The sequence below is a fragment of the Onychomys torridus genome, chromosome 8 (genome assembly GCF_903995425.1).
Source record: "Onychomys torridus chromosome 8, mOncTor1.1, whole genome shotgun sequence".
NCBI lineage: Eukaryota > Metazoa > Chordata > Mammalia > Rodentia > Cricetidae > Onychomys > Onychomys torridus.
The window spans coordinates 94,042,611-94,066,909 of record NC_050450.1 but is presented as its reverse complement, the minus strand read 5'-3'; the positions used below and the strand labels follow the sequence as shown (position 1 = coordinate 94,066,909).

Genomic DNA, 24,299 nt, shown 5'->3' with positions numbered 1-24,299 from the left:
CCCATAGTGGAAGGTGAGGAGCATGCTCAGCATCTGGTCCTGACTGGGCCGGGCATTCATTACCTCTCCAGTTTTTGTACCTTCTTATTTAAAGAAAGACCAGGGCTGTAAATGGAGTAATCGGTGGCTTTTTTCTTCTGACTTAGAATCTTCAGGGTTATGATGCCAAGTCTGATATCTACAGTGTGGGGATCACAGCGTGTGAACTAGCCAATGGCCATGTCCCCTTCAAGGATATGCCTGCCACTCAGGTGAGCCTGCAGTCCAGTGTTCCCTTTCTTCTCACCTGCCTGCCTTCTACAAATGTCTGCTGCTCCCTGCCATGCTGGGACACTGACTGTGGTTACTGACACGATAGACAGTCGGTCTTTTTTCTTCGAGAACTTTCCCACCCGCTCAGTGGAGGGGTGCTTGAGCAATTCTTTGTTCCCTTCTCTGGTGACAAATGTTGTGGTCATGGAGCCCAGCCCCTGGGGTGGGGCAAGTAGAGCAGTGCAGAGAGAGGCAATGAAGCACACAATACGGCACGGCTGTGCAAACTGGGAGCAGCACTGACTGTTTTGTTAGGCTTTAGTTTATTTTGTGGAGTAACCTCTTCTGTAGTTCAGGGTAATATCAAACTTAGAGCAATCCTTCTGCCTCAGCCCCCAAGTTTTGCGATTATAGGTATGTACCACCATGCCTAGCTAAGCTGCTCTATCCTTAAAAACTCATCAGATGCCGGGCGGTGGTGGCACACGCCTGTAATCTCAGCACTCGGGAGGCAGAGGCAGGTGGATCTCTGTGAGTTTGAGGCCAGCCTGGCCTACAGAGCGAGATCCAGGAAAGGCACAAAGCTACAGAGAGACCCTGTCTCGAAAGACCAAAACCAAAACCAAACAAACAAAAAAAAATTCATCAGATACATCCTGTCTTCCTTCCTTGATAAGTACAACTAGATCAGTATCCAATTTCAAATTCTCAAGCATCTCTGAGTTGTGTGCCACTGTATTCTGGCACACACTTTTAGGTCCTGCATTCTGTAATTCAGCTTCTCCTCAGACCCCTGCACATGCCTGCCTTTTGGCCACCACTCAGGCCAGTCTTGGACAGACAGACCCAGAGAAGAACTTGTGCAGGCCCTGACACACCCAGGAAGTGGAGTTGGGATTGTCTGGACAAGTGTTACCTGAATCTCAGGTGCCTGCAGCAAGTTCTAGAACCAGGAGGAGACAAGAAACTCTGAGCAGGCCTCCTCCCTTAGGCTCACACACTGCTCACCTTGAGGTCACAGGTTGAAGCTAGAGAATGGCTTAGTAAGCTACCCTGAGCAGAGACCAAAGGAACTTCTAGGGGGCAATAATACTTTGTCTAAGACTTAAAAGATTTTATTTGTGTGTACACACATATACACACACACATTACATGTGTGCAGTTGCCTAAGGAGCTCAGAAGAGGGCGTTGGAGCTCCTGGAACTGGAGTCAGACAGTTGAAAGCCACCCAACATGGTGCTAGGAACCAAACTCAAGTTCTCTGTAAGAGCAGCAAGCTTCCTTAACCACTGAGCCATCTGTCCAGCCCCTGGTCTAGCCTTAAAAACTAATAGCAGTTGACCATATAAAGAGTGGGGAAGTATAGTCAGTGGTGGATTTACCAGACCGTTTCTTTTGGGCCACCAACCAGCTCCCAAATTATGACACAGAGACATCTTATTAGTTATGAATGCTTGGCTTTATCATAGCTCTTATTTTAATCTGTTTCTGTTTACCTACAGCTGCCTCAGGACTTTTTACCTTTCTGTGTGGCTGGTCGGGGCGTCCCCTTCATTTTCTCCTTCCTTCTCTTCATCTGCTCCTCCTTTGCCTAGATTTCTCCTCCTGCTTATTCTCTCTGCCTGCCAGCCTCTCTCATTCTTTCTCTGCCTAGCTATTGGCTGTTCAGCTCTTTATTAGACCAATCAGGTATCTTAGGCAGGGTGAAACAGCAACATATCTTTACATAATTAAAAATGCAGCATAAACAAATGTAACACACCTTCATACAGTTAAAGTAATACTCTGCAACATTAACAAATGTAACACATCTTTACAGAGTTAAAATAATATTCCACAACAGTCGAGTGCTTGCCTAGGATATGCAGAGTCCTGAATTCAGTCTCCAGCCAGATCTGGGGCATGACAAAGAAGTGTAAATGGCTGGGTCCAGACATTCCGGGGCTGCTGGTTGAGGAGGCTGGAGGAGGAAGCAAGAGCATCCCATGTATGATCCCTGGGGCCTTTGCTTCATGTCCCAAAGAATGGGGAAGTGCTGAATATAGAAGCATAGGGGTGATAACAACAGACTAGCTGTCCATCTATCTGAAAGGTGACTCAGATCTGTCCATTCTAGTTCCTAGCTTAAGAAGCTCTGATAGAATAATTAGGATGGAGCCGAGGTAACATATCTTTACACATATAAGAAATGTGTAAAAAAATAATTGAGGGTTGGGGATTTAGCTCAGTGGTAGAGCGCTTGCCTAGCAAGTGCAAGGCCCTGGGTTCGATCCTCAGCTCCAAAAATAAAAAAATAAAATTGAGTAACAGGAGATGCTCAGGAAGGAGGAAGATGGTTAGTGTGGACCTTGTTAGTTTGAGCTAGTTAGTGTAAACCTAGTTAGTGTGAACCACTAACCTAATTCAGAAGCAGCATTGTCCAAGAAAACTTGCTGCCATAATGAAAGAGTCTGCCCCCCACGGTCCACAGTAAAGGATCCATTAGCCACTTGTTATGTTGATCACTTAAAATGTGGTTGCTGGGATGGAGGGACTGAATTTTAAAGCTAACTTAAATAGTCACCTGGTTAGAGGCTCCCACATTAGCACAGTCCCAGAGACATCTTGTTCTGTTTGGATTGCTCAGGAGGTTCCTGAGGTCACTTACAAAGACAGCTGTCTTCAAGGTGTGGCAAGTTTTGCATATGTCAAATTTGAAAGCTTTGAAACAGGCTCCCAAGTTGGGTCTGCCCCTGGTGCAGCATGCCCATCCACCCAGGGTGCTGTGCTTCAGATGCCACAGTGTGGGCTCCACTGGACCCATCTGGGCTTCACAGAGAGTGATGTCGTTCCACCCCTAGCCTAGAGAGAGGGCTACGCGAGAGAAAGGAGGCCGGCTCTTCAGCCCAGCCCTAGTGAAGGGCACTTGGAGCCCCCCCTCCCCCATTCTGCCCTCACTGCCAGCAGTGGCCAGTGTTCCTTTGCAAGAGCCAGGTGTCCGTGACGTCTTAGGGTTTCACTGCTGTGGTGAAACACCATGACCACAGTAAGTCAAGGAGGAAAAGGTTACTTTGCTCACTTCCAGCAAACAGCTCATCACTGAGGGATAGCAGGCAGGAACCAGGAGGCAGGAACTGAAGCAGAGGCATGGAGGGTGCTGCTTACTGTCTTTCTCCTCATGGCTTGCTCAGCCTGCTTTCTTATAGAACCCAGGACCACTTGCCAAAGGGTGGCACCAAGGGCTGGACCCTCCCCCATCAGACACTAATTAAGAAAATGCCCACTGGTCTGTGGTGGCACCCCTTTAATGCTAGCACTTAGGAGGCAGAGGCAGGCGGATCTCTGTGATTTTTAGGCCAGCCTGATCTACAGAACGAGTTCCAGGACAGCCAGAGCTACACAGAAAAACCCTGTCTCAACAAACAAACAAAACATAGGGAGAAAATGCCCTACAGGCTTGCCTACATCCCATTTATGTGGAGGCATTTCTCATGGGGCTCCCTTCTTTCAGGTGACTCTAGTTAGTGTCAAATTGACATGACCCTAGCCAGCTCCCGACCTTCATCTTCTTTCCCAGAGGTCCCATTTGTTCAAGGGAGTGACGGTATTTGTGAGGAGACTCTTGGCTGTCCGGGGCCCTGCAACCCAGACCTGTCTGTCTTTTCCAGATGCTGCTAGAGAAACTGAATGGCACAGTGCCCTGCCTGTTGGACACCAGCACCATCCCTGCCGAGGAGCTGACCATGAGTCCCTCACGTTCCATTGTCACCCCTTCCCTGAATGACAGCCTGGCCACTGGTAGCCTCCGGCCTTCCAATGGTGACTCACCCTCCCACCCCTACCACCGGACCTTCTCACCCCACTTCCACCATTTTGTGGAGCAGTGCCTACAGCGCAGCCCCGACGCAAGGTACCCACCCTGCCGGCCATCAGCTGGGCTTCAGGGGGCAGAGGGAGCTTGGGAACTACAGCCAGAAGAGGGGCTGGCTGGCTCTTAAGCAGAGACCTGGATTCCAGAGGAATGTGTGGCCCCACAGCAAGAAGAGTCTGCTTTCTGTTAAGAAGCTAGCCTGGGTGGCTTTGGCTGTTAGCTGTTGGGAGAGCCGAGGGAAGAGCTAGAGGGTCTCGGAGGAGAGGACAAATGTCAGATTGAACAGCTGAGCCCAGGGGTCACATGGGTCTTCCCCTTTCTCTCCAGGCCAAATGCCAGCGCCCTCCTGGACCACTCCTTCTTCAAGCAGGTACGGGAGCACCCCCTGGTTCCCAATCTGCTGCTGCTATTCATCTGTGCTTCTCGCTACCCTGGCCCCTTAGCGTGGGGTGGGCGTTCTTCCTCTGCCTCTTTGAACTAGAGGAATGACCCTGTTTCTGAAGCCCTAAGAGGCACTCTCCTGCCTTTCCTTTCTGGATCCTGGACACCACAGGGCAGGAACCATGGCCTGTAAACTGCAGGTCTGTGGTGTCCTGAGTTGTACGGTCCACCGTCCAACTTGTCTCTCTCCCTCAGATCAAGCGACGTGCCTCAGAGGCGTTGCCCGAGTTGCTTCGCCCTGTCACCCCCATCACCAACTTTGAGGGTGGTCAGTCTCAGGACCACAGTGGGGTCTTCGGCCTGGGGACAACCCTGGAGGAGCTGCAGCTGGATGACTGGGAGTTCTGACCGGTTAGCCTGCGCCCTTCAGGGGGGGGCGAGCCCGAGGGCCAGCACCTACCTCTTGGGGCAGAGCTGGCTGCTGGCTGCTTGAAAGGACATTCTGCAAGAGACTTCACTGTCTCAAAAGCCACAGGGAGTCCCAGTCACCAGGGACCTGGAGAGGCCGGAAAGCTGACATCCTGTCTGTGAGCTCAGGTGACCTCCTTAGAAGGAAGAGACACTGCTTAACTCAGACCCAGGGACCCTCACTTCCTCTCCCTGCACCTGCTCTCCTAGCAGCCAACCCACTCAGTTTCTCTGCTCCAGACACTGGAGGGCTGAACGGGGAACACGTCGGAAGCAGTCTGCCCATGCCCTACCCTAGACACCTCCCCAGTTTCTGTCTTGAAGTCCCAGGTCAGTTATGGCCAGGCTGGGCCATCCTCATCCCCACCGAGCTCTTGGGCCCTGACACCTGAAACCTTAGCTCACCTGTTACTCCTTTCCCAAGAATCTACCCAATGCCTCCTGCCAGCTGCTGCCTTGGCGCCTCCTCCAAGGGCCATAAATGCTTTGCCTCATCTGAGGGCTTGAGGAAGTCTTTATGTGTGTTAATTTCATTGTCAGAACAAATTAAACATTTCAGACTATGTTGGGAATGACACCAATGTTTCTGTGTGTGCAGAGGCTGTGGCCGGCTTGTAAGGATGGCCAGACAGGCTCAGGTGCAAGCCATCGCTCTCCCAGGGTGGGCTGAGTGGGTGTGGGGGCCTGGCAGTGATTTCTTTCATAAGCAGACATACCACTTTCTTTAAAAAACCCACAGTTGGGGCTGGAGAGGTGGCTCAGAGGTTAAGAGCACTGGCTACTCTTCCAGAGGTCCTGAGTTCAATTCCCAGCAACCACATGGTGGCTCACCACCATCTGTAATGAGATCTGGCGCCCTCTTCTGGCCTGCAGGCAGAACACTGTATACATAATAAATAAATCTTTAAAAAAAAAAACAAAAAAAAAACAACCCACAGTCTCACTGGGTGGTGGTGGCACACACCTTTAATCCCAGCACTCAGGAGGCAGAGCCAGGCGGATCTCTGAGTTTGAGGCCAGCCTGGTCGACAGAGTGAGATCCAGCACAGGCACCAAAACTACACAGAGAAACCCTGTCTTGAAACCCCCTCCCCGCTCCCCAAAAAACCCCCACAGTCTCTTAATTCCCTAGAATTTCAGGAGCATTATATTAAATTTTGCCTTGGCAAAGTTATCTGGAAAGGGTGCCAGGGCTGGTATATAGCCAAGCCCACCTCTGGGGCATCAGGGCTCTGAGCAGCCTGCGGGGAGGGCTTTGTCATGGCTCCTGATGGTTGGTACTAATACCCAGCAAGCATGTAACTTTAGAACCTGTTGTCCTGGCAGCCAGTAACTAAAAGCAAGAGACCAGCCCTGCCCTTGGTCTGTGCATGTCCTACCCAGCTTTTCTTTCATTTTTTGTTTTTCGAGACAGGGTTTCGCTGAGTAGCTCAGGTTGTCCTGGAACTAGCTTTATAGACCAGGTTGGCCTCAAACTCACAGAGATCTGCCTGCTCTGTCCCCCAAGATTAAAGGCATGCGCCACCACTGCCCGGCATAAATACCAGTTTAAGGAAGTCATCTGTCCCTTTTCTGAGGCTTCTCAGGCCATCAACTTAACATTTTCTTAGACGTTTTTACAGTTGAGGCCGGGAATGTAGCTTAGTTGGCAGAGTACTTGCCTGGCATGGCATGGAGCGTGGTGTTTGCTCAGCTCCTCAGCACTTGGTGCGCTGGGAGTACAGTTGGCACAGCTCTATAAACACAGCACTGGAGAGGATGGGTGTCGAACAGCATTCTCAGCTGCATAGCTGGAGACCCACAGAGCATTTAAAGAAACTTGATTTCTCACTGTGGAGGTGGGCTAGGGGACCTGAAAAGGCCTGTAAGAAAGTCCCGTGTGGCAACATTTCCAGTGCTTCGCCTACCCCTGCCCAGCTTGCTTTTTTTCTTAGACAATTTAAAATCCTTTTTTCTTTTATGTGTGTGCTTGTGTGCACCAGGATATGACTTGTAGTCCAGAGTGACCTCAAACTCAGAATATTGGCATGGGCCCACAGCTAGCCCTTCTCTCTCCTTTTGGACCGCCTTCCTCCGTGCAGTCAGCTCAGCTCATCCAAACTGCTGACTGTGGTAGCTCCCTGCAGCTCAGCCCACAGATGGTCCCAGCAGGGCAGGCTGCCAATCAGTGCCCAGGAACAGCCTCTTGGTGTTCCTAAGGGCTTCACCCTTCTTGCATTAAACAGCTAGCTCCCTTGGCGACTTTGATGACAGGTGTGGACAATTTCCCCAGGAAGGGTCATCCCTAGTTGTGGAGGAGCACCCATGGGGAAGTCAGTAGCTGAGCCTCATCGTCTAAAGCGGGAACCAGAGACTGAGGAAAGTGAAGCGCAGCGTGGGTGCAGTAGCAGCCAGGGAAACAGTGGGGGGCTGGTGGGGACGGGTGGTGCAGCCTGCTGCTTCCCTGTTCCCTGCCAGGCAGGAGGCGTTGAGCTGTTCTGTTCCCTGACACGCGTGGGCCCGCGCCCCAGTTCTATTCCTGTCACTGGCGTGGGAACATGTCCCCGAGTGCTGTGTGCTTCGTGAGACAGCCTCGAGCCCGGCTTCAGGCAAAGCCTCCAGCAGAGGTCCGTGCCCCAGATGCTGCTGCCTAGCGCAGGGCTGCCCTCCCCACGGGTGGCCGAGTGGCCCGCGACACCTCAGACCTGTGGGGTGGAGCGGCAGGCGCAGCTCTTGATGTACTTTGTTCTCTGAACAAGTCTAAAAGCCCCTGCGCTCCCTTCAGTGGAGTGAGAAGCGCTTGCTGCAAGGACGCGGGTCCTTTCAACTAAGGGCTTGACCTGGGCCATGGCCAAGGCCAGGGGTTACTAATCCCACAAAATCTGGCCACAGAAACCGTCTAGGACACCCGGCTTGAGGGAGTGGGTGCTTTCGGAGACCGTGCAGCTGTAGGAGTTCCGGGGTGGCAGACCTGTCACACTCCTCACATGATGGCATCGGCCCACCACGGGCCACCTTGGCCTAACTAACACCGGGGTATGGAGGGACCACGAGCTGCCTCCATCTTCCTCTCTCCAACCCCGTGGCTGCCCGGGGATCCGCCTCCGGAGTCCCCACAGTGGGACAGCTCAGGCTATTGGGTCCCCAGAGCGCAAGGAGGGGGCGGAGCTAATGGGACTCAGCCTTCACAATGGCCAACGGGTAAACCGAGGCAGCGAAAGGCCCAGACCCATTTCTGAAGGTCCGCGCGGGGAGTGCCTCGGGTGGCGGCCGTAGTCTGGACTCATCCCCGCCCGAGGTGTGCTATTCGGTCCCCGCCGTCGTCCGTTCCCCGCGAGCGGCAGGGGAGGTCGGTTCCGGGAGGCGGGCGAGCGCGGCCTGCGAGAGCGGGGCGGGGGGCAGACAAAGGCGGGGACGGGGCGGGGGTGGGGGACGGCGAGCGAGGGAAAGACAAAGCACGGAGGGGGTCGGCGGCGGCTTCTCCCGGAGGCGGCCCCGGGCGCGCGGAGCCAATGGGCGGGCGCGGGGCGGGGGCCGGCGGGGGCGGCGCCGCGGTGAGGCGGCGGCTGCCGCTCGGGGACCACTGGCAGCGGTGGCAGCTCGCGCCCGCGCCTCTCGCACCCGAGGCGGTCCCCCAGCGACCGACCCCCGCCCCGCGGCGCAGGCCGGGCCCGGTGAGACCCACGGCGGCCGGGGGGAGGGGCGCGGAGCGTTGCGGGGCCGACGCCGCCTGGCGGTTCGCGCGGAGCGCTCGCCGGGACCCCGGGCTCGCGTCGGTCCCGCTGGGCCCGGCCGTGGTGGGGTGGGATCGGGTCTGGGGTCCCGAGGAGCAGGCGCGGAGGCGGCGAGGCCGGGCGGGCTGGCGGGCGGGCGGCCGGGCCGAGCGCTGTCCAAGGGCTGGACGTGAGCCTGGTGCGGGGAAGCGGTGCTCGGCCCAGACCTCTGCTGACCTCCCCTCACCCCAGGCGGGGTCTCCGCCAGTGGGAAGCACACGCAGGCACCGCGGAGCCCCCTGTCCCCTGCCGCTCTCGCTAACTTTGTTCTATCCCCGCATCTGTTTCCACTCAGGGACCCCGTGCCCCTTGGGGAGCTGCATGAGGGGCGGGCGGGCTGAGGAGGGGGGACGAGGGGCGGAAGTGGCAAGACCCAGAGCAACAGGAAATGACTTAGGGAAAGTCCCAACCGCAGCCCCTCAACCCCCTGCCTAAAACACCCCAGCCTGCAGGATGGGGGAGGGCTCTTGGGGCCCCACTGACTGACTTCCCCTTGCAGAACCCTCCTGGTGCCGCGTCTCCACCCCGGGCCGCCAAGCACCTCGCAAGAGCCATGTTCCAGGCTGCCGGAGCCGCCCAGGCCACCCCTTCTCATGTAGGTGACCAGCCAGGTGGGAGGGGTAAAGGGGACAGGAGCAGCCTGTTTGCTTGGCACCCTCTGCCACCTCTTGAGTGCCCCTGGGATCTGGGCTGGGCCACCCGAGAGCCGACCCCCCTCTGACTGCTCCTCTTCCCCAGGAAGCCAAAGGCAGCAGTGGCAGCAGCACCGTGCAGCGCTCCAAGGTAGGGCCCCAAGGGTGGGTGTGGGTGGAGGAGAGGGTCGCTGCCCGTCGGGCTTCTTGCTGAGTGTACCCTCCTCCCACCCCAGTCCTTTAGCTTGCGGGCTCAGGTGAAGGAGACCTGCGCAGCCTGCCAGAAGACTGTGTACCCTATGGAACGGCTGGTGGCAGACAAGCTCATTTTCCACAACTCTTGCTTCTGCTGCAAACACTGCCACACCAAACTCAGGTGCGCCCCTGCCCTGCCCATTGAACTCGCCCACCCTACCCTGCCTCCCAGCCCTGCCTTAGACTGACCCAGCTGTTCTCTGCTTCCGCAGCTTGGGCAGTTACGCTGCACTGCACGGTGAATTTTACTGCAAACCTCACTTTCAGCAGCTGTTTAAGAGCAAAGGCAACTACGATGAGGGCTTTGGCCGTAAACAGCACAAGGAGCTCTGGGCCCACAAGGAGGTGGACTCGGGCACCAAGACAGCCTGAGGTCCTCTAACATCCATTCCCTCCGCACACGACCTACAGCTGGCCGGTGGGAAGGAGGTCGATCTGGGCTTGTGGGGGAAGCGGGGTGGGAAGGGGTGAGGCTCCCTCAGACAGGTTTCAGGCATAGGGCTCTGCTCCAGCATTCCTTACTTTCCCCACAGGAGGTAGAGGTCTGGGAAGCAGGACTTGAATTTTCACCATTCTGCTTCTTCAGACCATCTCATCTCGCCCCCCGGCTCCCTGGGAGGCCCACAAGCCCAGCTTCCCTATTTAGGTGCCTTTTCTCCAGCAAGGAGTCAGCATGCCCTCCTCAGGGTCCCAAGCTCCCACACTGCCACCTGGGCCTTGTGCACCCCCATGTCTCCCCATCTACCTCCACCCTTAGCCTGGTTCTGAGCCACAGAGACTGGAAGAGGGAGAGTGCCGTCTGCTGGGCCTCCTATATGCCACCTCACTGGTGGGGGAGGGGGGCTGGGAAAGAGGCAAGACAGCCCACAGCCTTGTGCCACAAAGCTCAAGTTCTTGCCGGAGCCTCAGCTAACAGGGTCGGCAGTGACTGTGCTCCCTCTCCACTGTTGTGATGTTCTGACTGTTGTGATCAACCCTGTTTTAAACATGTTTCAACAGATATTGACTCTATTATGTGGCCTGATGGGGGGCTTTGTGACAGGTAGGCCACAAACTTATCACAGGGATGGGAAAGGGAGACAGCCCCTAATGCTCCTGGCCTTGAATAGGTTAGGTGATGGTTGTCCAAAAGAATCAGCTTGAAAAACAGAACTCTGCCAACTCCGGGTATCAAGCTGTCAAAACCTGGAATCCTAAGCTGGGCAGTGGTGGCACACTCCTTTAATCCCAGCACTCGGGAGGCAGAGGCAGGCGGACCTCTGTGAGTTCAAGGCCAGCCTGGTCTACAGAGCGAGATCCATGGCAGGCACCAAAACTACACAGAGAAACCCTGTCTCGAAAAAAAACAAAACAAAACAAAAAACAAACGAAAAAAACCTGGAATCTCAATGTACCCTTGGAGTTGTTAAAGAGAAGCCAGGCTCCTCCAGAAAAACAGTTTTTTGTTTTGTTTTTTTTTTTGAGATGGTGTCTCACTTTAGTATGTAGCCCTGACTGGCCTAGAACTCAGACATCCGCCTGCCTGCTTCAGAAATGCTAGGAAATGCTAGGATTAAAGGCCTGCACAACCCCCACACAGCCGCACTGCAGTTCTTCAGAGGTTAACTTACAACACTTGAGTTGAGTGGGGTGCGAAGCTGAACCTTTCCAATCTGGCCAAGACCGTCTTTGACTGCCTTTGTGCTAGCTGGTCCCAGTTGTCCAGTTTCCTCCTAGCCCTTTGCCCTAGAAATCTGCCAGGAATGGTGGGAATCCACAGATGAGCAGGTGCTGCTGAGTATGAGCGCTGCCACCTTTGCTTCTCATCTCTGTCGTCTTCCCAGAGCCTCTTCTGGGAAGTGAGAGGTCACAAATACTGTGTCAGGTCATTCAGGGACAAACTACTCTTCTGAGAGCCCGTGCACTCTGAAGATGACAGCTCACAGCAGAGAAACTCCCTCAGCGGAAGTCTCATTTGTCCTGCCCCAGGCCCTACTGTCCTGCCTTCTGCAAACTGCCTATGGGATGGATGAATTAGTGAGCAAAGACTGCCAGGGAATCAAGCCTCTGGTCCTGCTGGCAGAGGAACCACTGGGGATTGTTCCTTCAGGTGGGCACTTGGATCTGTGGTATAAGGATGGATGGTCTCTCACTGCAATTAAGAATAGGCAGTGGGGGTTGGGGATTTAGCTCAGTGGTAGAGCACTTGCCTAGCAAGCGCAAGGCCCTGGGTTCGATCCTCCACAAAAAAAAAAAGAACAGGCAGTGATGGCACACACCTTTAGTCCCAGCACTGGGGAGGCAGAGGCAGCTGGATCTCTGAGTTCAAGGCCAGCCTGGGCTACACAGCGAAACTGGCTACACAACAAAACAAACAGTGGCAGTTTGGGCATGGTGGTGCACGCCTTTAACACCAGCACTCAGAAGGCAGAGGCAGGGGGATGGATATCTGTGAGCCCAAGACCAGCCTGGTCTATATATCCACTTCTAGGACAGCCAGAGCACATAGTGAGACTGTGTCTCAAAAAACAAAAACAAAGGCACATATTCAGATCAGACAGACCAACAGTGCTGCCTCAGTGGAGCACGTGGTAAGAGGAAAGGAGAGGAAAGAGGGACCACTCAGGCTAGCAAGGATGCTTGGTCACATCACACAGGACCCCACTTTTGGCGGCTATTTCAAGTTCTATTTAAGGGGTCCAGACTTGGCGTGGGCATCCCACTCCCACCCAACCCATCCCAGACAAAGTTTCCACCGACCACCAAAGCATGGTAACAGGACCCTTCAATATAAATGATCCCTTTTATTGTAAGTAACGCACTGGCCTGGCTTTGCACTGCAAGCCCTCAGTCAAGGTAGTCAACTAACTATGGCTGCAGGTTCTTCTGCACAATCCACAATTCAGACACAGACAGAGCTGGGTGAGTGGGAGGGACAGAGGGTGGCAGCATGCACCTGACCCAGGCCTGGTCCTTCCATGTGGGGCTGGCCAAAGCGGATGAACCCCTGGAATGATGAACGAATGGTGGTACAGCACTTTGCACAGCAGGCCAAGGGCTGCTAGGAGACCATCCTTCAGAACCTTTGGGCCCATCCTAGAACCCCACGACTTCTCGCTTGGATTTATTAATAAGAAAAAAATAAATTAATAGCTTGGTCCTAAGGATGCTGAGCTAGCATGTCCACAGTTTTTGGCACAAAAAAAAGGGGGTCTTTTTTCTTTGGAGTGCAGGATTTGTTGGCTTACTTTTAAGTTCATTTTAGAAACATTCCCTCTGAGGTAAGATACCCCCTGGGGGGAGGGCTCTGTGAGAGCCTGAACCTGGGACAAGCAGAGTCGTCTCCTCTGACATCTTGTCGGCCCAACAAGCTCTGTTTCCTCTTGAGGTTTGGATGGGGATAGGCTAAGGGGTGCTACAGCCATCAGGATGGGGTCATGGAGAGGCCGAGCTGCCTTTTGGCAGCTTTGGTCTAGAAGAGGGGCCAGTCCCCACCCTGGGCAAAGGCTGAGGTGGAAGCAGGACTTACTGACTGGCTTCAGAGCAGTTAGAGGATGCCTGACAGACCCCCGAGGGAAAGGAAATAAAACAGGCCCAGGCCCAGTTGGCACCGTGCAACACACATATCTGCAAAACCAGCTGCTTTCAATTTCTGTTCTCTCTTCAGGAGTCCATCACCGGTAACAGTCTAGAATTGATATATATATATATATATATAAAAACCATCAAATATGGATCTGAGATATAAATTAACAAGTACAAGGCCTCACATTACATGATGTGAAAAGGCTAAAAACAGCGATAGAAACTACATTCATAAAAGTGCATCGTCAACATACAACGAAGGCTTTGGCTTGTTCTGTGCCCATGGGGAAAGTGGGCATGGCTGGCAGAGCTGCCTGGCGCTAATCCCCAGCTCCCTAGAGATGCCCATCCCTGGGCACTGGCTTTTTTTTTTTTTTTTTTTTTCCTTTAATGACAACTCCCAAGAAATGGGAGTTGGGAGGGAGGAGCTGTAGCAATAGGCACATTTGGAGGGGAAGGAAGGGGCTGGAAGAAAGGACCAGCACCCAGGCTGAGGTAAATATGGCCATCTCTAAGCGGCTTGGAGTCTCCCCAACCCCTGTTGGCATCCTCCCTAGTGGGAGGAACAAGGAATGAGGCTGAGAACACAACAGGGCAAGGCAGGCTAAGGAACAGAGCTGGTTTTGGACATGGTTGGTGGTGGCACAAGGACTTTCCTTTCTACCCATGGGGCTCAGGCCTGACATGCAGACAACCTGAGACAGCCCCTGGACTTTCCTGAACTGTCCCATGGGGCAGCAGCCAGGTGCCCTGACTTGTGTTGCCTACCTTCTCTGCTCCAGTGAGGGAACAGATGCCAGGCCAGAGGCCATCCCATCAGCTCTTCCCAGTCCAGCCCAAGGCCCAAGCCCACATGGGTCTCCAGAGCTCAGAGGGCAAAGTCTCCAGTTTAGAAACTGGGAACAGCATAAGAGTGACTCCAACTTGTAAAACAGACAATTGCATTGACCAGACCGGGGCTCCCTCATTATTGGAGGCAGCTCCGTTTCTCAGGCCTTGATTATGGGGGCAGTCTCCTCCTTCCCAGAATAAGGCAGCCTACCATTTGCTTCGTTCATCTTTGGTAAAAGACAGGACTGGCAAAGCACACCTGGGGGCTCTAAGTAAGAGCAGCCCACACCTCTACCTTTTGATGGCTGGGGGATGCTGGGCTTTACCTCAGGCTTGAGTGGGCTCATGCCCAGGGACACTCTGGTGGTCTCCAAACATTGGGAGGAGAATCAAATAACACTCTGAAATAACACTATTCATACCCTTGAGTAAGTCCTGTGCCTCAGTCCCTCCTGGCTTCAGTGCTGACCGCAGTGTTAGGACACATTGAGGCCACAGCTGTCTTGCACACTGTTCCCAGCCCCTTTCCTTCCGCATTGTGCTTAGGATGCTGGAGCTCTTGGGTCTTACAGGCTGGGGTTTCCAGTCTTGATGCCACAGCTATCCCATCCAGGCTTTGAGTCCCAGTGACAGAGGGGCACAGATAAACAATGGCTGGACCCAAGCGCCGCTGTCCTTAGCCTTGCCTGGAAGCAGCAGCAACTTCACTGAGCCTGACAGCAGCCCCTTGCCTGCTCAGCAGGTGGCAGCTGGCAGCAGCATGGCCTTGAGAGCTCAGTACACGAGCTGTGCAAAGTGGTGTGTGAGCAGTTCCTCAGCTGAGGGTCTCTGACGAGCCTCCACAAAAATACGCCTCAGGAAGTCCCTGCCGTGTTCTGATATGTGAGAGGGCAGCTGAGGATTGGTAGGCTGGGTGGCAATCTTGAAAATGGCAGCCATGGCTTCATACTCTGCCCAAGGTGGTTTCTCTGTCAACATCTCCACTACAGTACAGCCCAGGCTCCTAGAAGAGAGAACCGTGTCACCTGCCAGCCAGCTTCAGTTCTCAGCCACCCTACCAGCTGTGAGGAAAGGGGGTATCTTTCTCAGGTCCCAGTGAAGGATAAACAGACAAGCTAAGGGTACTTACTGAGTCTGGGCAAGAGTACTGACAGGCTCCGCTCCAAGAGAACTAGATTAGTCTCCTGGTGGTGTTGGTAGCTCCCACTTCCTTGCTTTACCAGCTTCTGGGGGATGCCTGCATTTCTTCCTATGTCTTTCTCATGTGAGACACTGAACCCAAGGCCTTGTGTGTATTTAGCATATTCAATATTATTAAGTGCCAGGTGGTGGAGGCGTACACCTTTAATCCCAGCACCCAGGAGGCAGAGGCAGGCAGATGTTTGTTGAGTTCGAGGCCAGCCTGGTTTATGAAGTGAGTTCCAGGATAGCCAGGGATACACAGAGAAACCCTGTCTCTAAAAAACCACACACACACAACAATTATTAAGCAATAGCTACCCCAAGCTCACTTGCGCTTCTTAACTTCTGGTTCCCCACTCCTTGACTGTCGTTGGCCACATTTCCCACTACTCACTCTGACCTGCTTTTCTAAGGATCTCATCATTACCCCAGGCCCACCAGATAACTCAGGATAATGTCTCACAGTTACAGAAGCCCTGCTGTCATATAGGTTACATTTATAGGTTTTGGCAGTTAGGATTTAGATATTTTGAGGACAACCCATGATAACTTTCCAAGGAGAGAAGTTCTTGTAACTCTTGGGTCCTTTCTGAGGACAGACATAAAAGTTAAGTAAATCAAATGACAACTGTTTGGGTACAAGAAGAGCTGAGTCTACTTTGATTTAGAGACAAATCTAAGCCTTTAGAATAGCCTTGCTCTCTCTCTCTCTCTCTCTGTGTCTGTGTGTGTGTGTGTGTGTGTGTGTGTGTGTGTTACAAGCATCTGAGTGTGTCGTATTTGTATATGCAGAAGCCAGAGCAGGACAAGTGTCTCTTCTGCTTTACAGCTCTGAGACAGTGTCTCTCACTGAAATGGAAGCTTGCTTTTTTAGTGAGACTGCTGGCCAGAGAGCTCTAAGGATCCACTTGTGTCTGTGAGAGCTAGGACTTGAACTCAGGTCATTACACTTGTACAAGTGTTCTTAACCATCATCCCATCTCCGTAGCCCCAGAACCTGGTTTTGTGTGTGTGTGTGTGGGGGGGGGGGGGATAGTTTCATTATATTCCTGGTTGGCTTAGAATTCACTCTGCAGACCAGGCTGGTCTTGAACTCCCAGATATCCACCTACCTTTGCCTCCCCAGTGCTGGGATTAAAGGTGCTACAACATCCAGCCCAAACCTTGCTTCATAAAGAAGTCCAGCAAATATGAGAGATTTTGCCCCCTATGGCCTAAGTCCTTAGCAATAACCCTTTGTTTGGGATCAAAATTCATTCCATTTACACACACACCCGCCCCATACCCCAAATCTAAGCCTTGGATGCAACAAGCCAGCAAGAATAGGTCCTCAGTCCCTCTTTCTCATACTGTCAAGTCCACAAGTTCATATCTGATTTAGAGAATCTTCAGCTCAGGCAGGGAGATAGGTTCCCGGGACACTCCAGTGCTCACCACACGTCTGCCTTCCTTCCGTAGCCCTCGCCGCTGATGACTTCAGGGCTCATCCAGTAGGGTGTGCCAGTGACAGAGCGCATGCCCGTCCCTGACATGCAGATGGTCTGTAGGCGTTTGCTGGCCCCAAAATCCCCAAGCTTCACGTTCCCAGCTGAGTCTCGGAGGATATTGGCTCCTAAGGCACGGAAGGGCAGAGGCTACAACTTTGGACTCTTTTATATTTTTCTTTTATCTCCCCTTCCAGGTGACTAAAGGCCAGTGGAAGGCTAGGGCCACCACTGACTTAGGTATAAGCTGCACAGACGCCTCACAGTATAAAAGGGACCACCCCCATAGTCAACATTTGCATTTTAGGATATTTTCCTCATACTGCTCAACCAATTTTTACACCTATTTCCAACTAAGGAAGCCATTGGGGTCTTATTTTTCAGAAAGCTCAGAGTAGTTAAGTTAGTGATTGGTAGCCTTGAACCTAGGCCTCACCATGGAGGCCTGATTGGCCTGGAACTCACTATGTTGATCAGGCTGGCTCTAACTCACAGCGATCTGCTTGCCTCTGCCTCCCTTCCAAGTACTAGGATTAAAGGCGTGCACCACTGTGTCTGGCTGAACCTAGGTCTTGATGGCTCTGCCACAGCTTTACCTCTACTCACCCTTGATGTCCCGATGCACAATCATGTTGCTATGTAGGTATGACATGCCCTCCAGGATCTGCCGGGTATACTTGCGGGTCACACTCTCTGTCAGAGCTCCATAGGCCTTCAACTGGTCTTTTACAGAGCCCTAATAGACCGCAAGGAGTCAAGAGAGCTCCCTCAGAGGCTAGCTTATGAGCAGAGACAAGGTTGTTTGCAGTCCCCAGTACTGTAGCAAAGTGGTGGTTCATCTGAGTCACATTTGCATGCATGGGCCACCTTTGCAGGAACTGTCAGACAGCTTAGGAAAAACCGGAAACAGTCCTTATCTCAAGCAAGTAGGACTCAAGACCAGGCTGAAGAGACCCTCTGTTCCAGGCAAAGGTTGTGCTTACTTGAACCAGCCCCCTAGGGCGCTCAAGTTAGATAGAACCTCAAGTTAGACGTTTCTCACCTCACACCCTATCTGAAGCCAAAAGCAGAGCCCTCTTGACATCAAATCCTGCCATCACTGCACATGGTTCCTGCCATCACTGCACATGGTTTCTCAGAACCTCATCAGGCCAGGCCCAGGTCAAGGGTGACCCACCCCCACAGCTACTTAGCCCTAGGTCAAGCCCTCTTGTGTGAATCCCACATGCACCCAAGGGCACATACCCCTGGCATATACTCCATAAAGATGGTGAGGATCTTCTCAGCACGGTCCCTCAGGCAGCCGTAGTACTGCACAATGCGTTCATGCTGCAAGTTCTTCAGCAACTGGATCTCGCACTCCAGAGCACTCACCTCCTAGAGAGGGACCACTGGTCACCTGGCTACTCAGGGCCCAGTTCTGCCCACCTGGATCAGCTTTAGTGATCTTGACCTAGTCTATGATTCATAGGGTCTTCTTTGGGAACTTCAGCTGGAGAACAGCAAACTCTCCACATGTCTGGTCGTTGGCCACAATGCTGGGTAGCCCAGCCCTTGGGATGCAGCATTCCTTACCCAGAGGGAGGCAAACAGGAAGGAGGGGCTACAGAAGTCTGCTTAAAGTAACTATTTGTCTATTCAAATGAGGTATAGACTATGTGACTCCTACTTCCAAAGGTGAGCTGCATAGCTTCCTCCTGGGCCAAGGCTCTGTCTGGGGAATGGGTCCAAAGAGTACCCTTTGGGAAATTGGTCATATCTCAGTTTAGGTTGCTAGGTCTTTAGCATGGATGCAGTTCTTTTCCTAGGGGATCCACACACTATGGGACGTTAGCCCTTCACCCCTTGGCTAGGGCTAAGATGAACAGCAAGAAAGCTTGGGAGGAAGTTATGGGAAGTAACTTGTATCACCTTAGGCAAGTACTCAATAGGTGTTTTGGCTAGAGAGAGGGGCTGGAGGTTTGTGTGTAGGGAAGGCCATACCTTGCTTGTCTCAGGACTATCTGGGTCAAACTGGACCTGCTTAGAAGCGAGTTCACGTCCTGTGTCCACATCATAGCACAAATAGACCCTGCCAAAGGCACCTTGACCCAGGAGCTTCCCCCGACGCCAATTGACAGGAGCACTAGGAGCTACAGGGAACAGCAAGAGAGAGCATTAGATCTTGGACTTCCTGTACCTGGAGCCTCCCGCCCTACCAACAATCACAAAACCCTGCTCAGATGCTCCTCATACCCAGCACCATCCATCCCTTCCTTGTCTTGCAGCCCCAAGGCCTTGGTCAACAGGATCTCAAGGACAGTTCTGAGAAGCAGGGGACTGGTAAAATAACTTTATTTTCAAAGCTCCTAAACATGTTTTTCATCTATTCTTTGTTTTTGAGACAGGGCCTTGGTTTGTAACACATGCTGGCCTTGAACTCACTATGAAACTCAAGCTGGCCTCAAGCAGTCAACCTTCCTGCCTCAGCTTCCTGAGTGCTGAGATTACAGGTATACACCACCATGCCCAGCTTGCTCCTAAAGAAATGAATGTGGCGAGGACTGAGAGTGTGCCCTTTATCTTAAACAGGGAAACTGAAGACCAAGGAGAAGACATGGCTTCTCAGACAGCCATCAAGTCAGGCCTACATTCTAGGGAGTGGTGCCTCCTCCAGCACTCTGAGTGGGGAGGATGCACCAGAGCAGCCTGTCACTGAGACTCGGTGCCACAGTGGCACAGCTGAGCTCTTGTTCCTGCAGTTTGCTTCAGCACCTATAGCACTCTCCTAGTCAGGAACACTTCTCACATTTTGTTGGCACGCTCCTTTCCTGCACAGAGAGGGCATTCTCGCTGTCTGCGCTCCGCAGGCGCCCACGGGGGTCCAAGTATTGCACAGCTACACCCATGTTCTCGCCATTTGTGCTCAAGGAGCGACTCGAGGGCACCAGAGTGAATAGGTTGCCTTGATGCCGCCGTATTCGGGGAAATGTTCTTCTGCCTAAAAAAGTGCAGGAATAAGGACAGAGCAAGTCAGATCCCTGACCACAAACCCAGATGTGCAAAGGAGATAGCAGTGACAACCAGCTTAGGTGCAGCCCACCCGACTCATGCCAGAAAGGCTGCTGTCCCAGTCCCAAAGAATCAAGACAAAAGCATTGATTAGGAAGTAGCCTGGTTAAAGAAGCCCTGAACACAGGGAAGGCAAAAGACTGATCCTCAGGCCCAACAAAAAGGCAAACCACAGCCCGTGTGTTCTGTTTAGCATCCTGCTCCTGATCCCTCTGCCATAGCCTTAGTTCATCTGCTGCTGCGGCGGTGGCAGCAGATGGCATTAGAGAAGTGGCACCCTGGAATAAATGTGTACTCAAGGACAGCATTCCAGTGGCAGCTTCTTCATCTACCAACACCACCCCTCATATATGGTTAGTTCCCTATCTCTTTTACCCTCAAGCCTTGGACACAGTGCTTCAGGAATAAGGGAAAACGCAGAGGCGGGAGAACCTGGTTTCCCTTTCCACCAAGCCCTAAACCCTCCTTTTGTGACTTTTTTTCCACACGAAAGTTTGGTGGTCTTTCACTAGCCAACCAGCAGGGGACAGTGTGGAGCACTCACCATCATTGTAGTCTTTGTGGTGTACAGACACATGGTAGCGCCTGGGATAGGTTCCGCCTTTGACTCCTTTATCATAGAGCTGTGTCTCCCGATCTGAGGAAGACAGGAGAATTACTAGACTGTGAGTGAGTCAATATGGATGAGCCACTGAAACTCCTAAGCTCCTGAGACTTTAGGGTAGCAGTTCCAGGAAAATTACCATACAGTTTTGGCTTCCCAATTTAGAAGCATCTATGGTCCCAACAAGACACTCTTCCCCAATTCTTGCAGTACCTATCTAGACTCTGTGGAACTTACCTGAACATTCCTTTCTGTTGTCTGGGAAGCTCCTAGCTCGGGACATTTGTGATTTCCTGAAGGATGGGCTGGAAAAAACGAAAGACTACAAAATAAACTTCAGTGCACATCTGGAATAGCCCAGAGAGCAGAAGGAAGAGTATTCAAGTGTTCAGAGAGGGAGAGGTGGAGGGAGGCTACTCTGCCTGGAGCCTGGTCTCTGGTGCTCACCACCCCACTGCACTGGCCTGAAGCCAAACAGGAGCAATAACTACCTATTGTATGGACTCCACACTGGCTGTCCATCCCCTTTCCATTCTTGGCCTTTTTCCTAATCTCCAATCTCTATACCAGATGAAGAGATGCAAAAACCAAACCAAACAACAACAAACCAACTTGGCCTAGGCAGTAATGATGAAAAACTGTAAAGATTGCTTTCTTTTCTTTTTGTTTATTTATTTTTTGTTTTGGTTTTGGTTTTTTGAGACAGGGTTTCCCTGTGTAGCCTTGGCTGTCCTGGAACTCACTCTGTAGACCAGGCTGGCCTCGAACTCAGAGATCCACCTGCCTCTGCTGAATGCTGAGATTAAAGGTGTGTGCCACCTCCGCCTGACAAAAATGCTTTCTTATTTTACAGAGTGAGCTTTTCCTCATTTAATCCTCATACCTCTGTAAGGTAGGACACATAATAAAAGTAATAATACCAGTTACCAATTACTGAGCAGCTGCTGTATTGTTACTAGCCTTCAGTGATCACCTACAGGTTAAAAGTAAGACTCCAGCCAGGCGGTGGTAGCGCACGCCTATAATCCCAGCACTCAGGAGGCAGAGGCAGGTGGATCTCTGTGAGTTTGAGGCCAGCCTGGTCTACAGAGCTAGTCCAGGACAGGCTCCAAAGCTACAGAGAAACCCTGTCTCGAAAAACCAAAAAAAAAAAAAAAAGTAAGACTCCTTTTTTTGTGCCCAAGGACACAGACAGGAAACAAAAGAGTCAACCTCAAGACCCAGTATGCTACTCCAGTCTGTTTCTGTTACCAGGGCTCCCATTTAGACTATCATCTCATTTTAGAGATGGGCAAACCAAGAAACTAAGAGGGAAGTAGCTACCTTTTCAACATCCAGTTAAATCTAAATGGACCTTTGACATGCAAGTACCTTGTGTGTACCTTCATATGCACACACATGTATTATGTGGATGTATGTGTGCATGTGAAGGCCAGAGGTTGAAATTTGGTATCTTTCCTAATTGTTCTCCCTCTTAATTTTAGAGGCAGAGGTTCTCAATGAACCCTGAACTTTCAGATTCAGCTAGACTGGCTGGCTAGTGAGCCTCAGTTATCCTCCAGTCTCTGCCTTCCCAGCACTGAGATTACAGATGCGCAGTGCTGTACCCAGCTGTTTTACATGCTTGTACAGCAAGCACTTTACTAACCAAGCCATCTCCCTAATCCTCCCAAGTATCTTTTGAGGGAGTCATAGATCAGAAACTCTCAAGATAGTTCTGGAGAGCTGCCCCCTACTTTCAAACAACTAGACTACCTTCCTCCCTTGACACCACAAAATTTCAAATAGTCCAAAACTTCAGTCAGTCTCTATTCTAGCTGAGACCTTGGCCAGTCGTAGCATTTCCTGCTTGTTTACTGATACCTTTTTGTTCCGATTGGAGAGCAAGTCTCAAAGAAACCTACATACTAATAACTATGTATGTATTCTGTAATGTCCAGAAAAAGATGGTGATTAGTCACAAGATCAGTACCCTCATCAACTGATCACACAATGAAAGAAGGAAGGAAGGAAGGAAGGAAGTTATTCCTGTTTCCTAGCCCCAGACTATTCCCCAACCCCCCAAAAAAATGAGTTCTTAGACATAAAACCATCCCAACAACGCCTACTCGTTAGGCTCCCAAACCACCCACACCTCCATACCTGTCTGCTGACCTGTCCAAGGATTGGCAGCTTCCTGATAAAGAATTTTCAGCACTGCTCAAGGGATCCAGCATCTGTAAGGCAAGCCACACAATCAAACTACAGTTTCCACTCAAATCCCAGCCAGCTGACCCAGGTAGAGCTGGCAAGTGGTCCTTTCTGTCAAAACATGGACATGTCTTTGTTTCCCTGTGTAGTGGAAGAAGGGTATAAGGTACCATTTTCTCCCTTAGTTTGAAAGGCAATCTTCTAGGATGAAGGAAAATGTTTGGCTGGCATCCCTAGGAATTCTGCCAATAGAGCAAAGCAGAGACACTGCTTTTCTTGTTGGCATTTTCTTGGCCTATCAACATTACTGCCTGGCACTTGAAATGGTATTGCCCTGCAGAAGTTTCCAATGGAGTCTGGGTGGGAACTTGATGTTTCTGTTTATACTCATAATTCATAATTTACAAAGACAGGCATTACCTCATTTCACAGAGGAACCCTGCAGACCAAGAAAGGTTAGGAGACATATTTCTAAACTCATAAAACTAGTGAGTAAACAGCTGGTGCTAAAAACAAATTCCCAGTTCCTGGCTCTAAAGCAGATGTAAGAGATATCTATGTAAATTAAAATATTTTTCTAGCTTAGAGTCAAATGCATTAACATAAAAAAAACCTTCATAATAGATGTTTTTTCCTAACTTAAAGGCTTCATTTTTTTTCTCTCTCCTGAGAGAGGAGTGGTAAGGATGGGCGCCCAGCCTTCAAATTCAAAACACAGTTATCTCTCTATACATGGAGTTGGTTCCAGGATTCCTGCTGACACCAGAGTCCATTATATAAGATAATACAGTATTTGTAGGTAAACTACACATACATCTTCTGGTACACTTTACATCATCTTGATTACTTACATGTAATAATATAATGTAAATGCTGTGTAAAGTTGTTAAATTATACTGTTTAGGGAGTGACAAAAAAAAAAGGGAAGTCTGTACATGGCCAATATAGATGGATAGTCGGTATTTTCTGACCAGGAAAAAAATCTGCAGCTGAAGGCAGTTAAGGTTACTGCTCTAAATATGAAATCCCCTGGGAAGTGGGAGCACAGGAAGAAGAAGAGTGTAAAGGGCTTCCTGTAGCCCATATAGTTTTGAATAATGAAAGTTACAGGAATCAGCTTCCTGTAAAACCCCATATAGGCTGGTATTAAATTGTGGGGTGGGGGGTGGGGAATGGGGGGGCTGGAGAGATGGCTCAGAGGTTAAGAGCACTGGCTGCTCTTCCAGAGGTCCTGAGTTCAATTCCCAGGAACCACAAGGTGGCTCACATCCATCTGTAATGAGATCTGGTGCCCTCTTCTGGCGTACAAGCATACCCGCAGACAGAATACTGTATACATAAGAAATAAATAAATCTTTAAAAAAAAAAAAATGTGTGTGTGCGAGTGCACGCACATATGAATGCAGGAGCCAATTGAGTCCAGAAGAGACACCAGATCCCCTGTAGCTGAAATGATAGGTTGTTGTGAGCTTCCCAGTATAGGTAGGTGATAGGAACCAAACTTGGGTCTTCTACAAGAGCACTTTTAACTGCTATGCCATCTTTCAAGCCCACCTCCATTTTAAAGATTTAATTTTTTTATTTCTGTTCATGTGTTCATGTATATATGTGTGTGTGTGTATAGATGCAAATCCCATGGAGTAAGAAGACAGGGTCAGATCTCCTACAGCTGTTATTGCAGGCAGTTGTGAGCTGCCTGACATGCTGGTAAACAAATGCAATTCCCTGAGCCATCTTTCTAGCCTTCTGTTGGCTATTTTATCTGTTAGAAACTTGAAGAACTTAATTCTTTGAGAGACACTG

The 24,299-nt window shown here is 51.2% G+C and overlaps 3 protein-coding genes across 18 annotated transcripts in view; 2 read left to right on the top strand and 1 right to left on the bottom strand.

The window, feature by feature from the left end:
• Nucleotides 1-5,528, top strand: part of Strada (STE20 related adaptor alpha) — a 30,883-nt gene extending 25,355 nt beyond the window's left edge. For all 10 annotated transcript variants that reach the window (XM_036195138.1, XM_036195136.1, XM_036195137.1 and 7 more), the window contains 4 exons: nt 147-251; nt 3,900-4,141; nt 4,430-4,472; nt 4,739-5,528. In XM_036195138.1, the coding sequence (XP_036051031.1) occupies nt 147-251; nt 3,900-4,141; nt 4,430-4,472; nt 4,739-4,891 (543 nt within the window). In that variant the 3' untranslated portion in view covers nt 4,892-5,528. The remainder of the gene's footprint in view (nt 1-146; nt 252-3,899; nt 4,142-4,429; nt 4,473-4,738) is intronic.
• Nucleotides 5,529-8,090: 2,562 nt separating this feature from the next.
• On the top strand, nt 8,091-10,592 carry Limd2 (LIM domain containing 2). 5 transcript variants are annotated; one of them, XM_036196529.1, is made up of 5 exons: nt 8,091-8,228; nt 9,203-9,298; nt 9,442-9,486; nt 9,572-9,711; nt 9,803-10,592. In XM_036196529.1, the coding sequence occupies exons 2-5, from the start codon at nt 9,257-9,259 to the stop codon at nt 9,960-9,962; spliced, it is 387 nt and encodes a 128-aa protein (XP_036052422.1). In that variant the 5' UTR covers nt 8,091-8,228; nt 9,203-9,256; the 3' UTR covers nt 9,963-10,592. The 5 variants fall into 5 exon arrangements, with proteins under 5 accessions (XP_036052422.1, XP_036052423.1, XP_036052421.1 ...); XM_036196530.1 differs by lacking the exon at nt 8,091-8,228 and adding an exon at nt 8,233-8,279; XM_036196528.1 differs by lacking the exon at nt 8,091-8,228 and adding an exon at nt 8,468-8,604.
• Nucleotides 10,593-12,358: 1,766 nt separating this feature from the next.
• Map3k3 (mitogen-activated protein kinase kinase kinase 3) overlaps nt 12,359-24,299 on the bottom strand; it is a 77,838-nt gene continuing 65,897 nt past the window's right edge. The window contains exons 8-17 of one of the 3 annotated variants that reach the window (XR_004945653.1): nt 22,449-22,522; nt 20,544-20,611; nt 20,247-20,339; nt 19,440-19,631; nt 18,635-18,783; nt 17,897-18,028; nt 17,258-17,387; nt 16,602-16,779; nt 14,408-14,988; nt 12,359-13,257 (exon numbers count right to left, since the gene is read on the bottom strand). Coding sequence is in view for 2 of the 3 variants with exons in the window: in XM_036196393.1 (XP_036052286.1) it covers nt 14,760-14,988; nt 16,602-16,779; nt 17,258-17,387; nt 17,897-18,028; nt 18,635-18,783; nt 19,440-19,631; nt 20,247-20,339; nt 20,544-20,611; nt 22,449-22,522 (1,245 nt within the window). In the remaining variant the exon portion in view is untranslated. Of the gene's footprint in view, nt 14,989-16,601; nt 16,780-17,257; nt 17,388-17,896; nt 18,029-18,634; nt 18,784-19,439; nt 19,632-20,246; nt 20,340-20,543; nt 20,612-22,448; nt 22,523-24,299 lie in introns of all 3 variants that reach the window. The other 2 variants (XM_036196393.1, XM_036196394.1) reach the window with 2 other exon arrangements.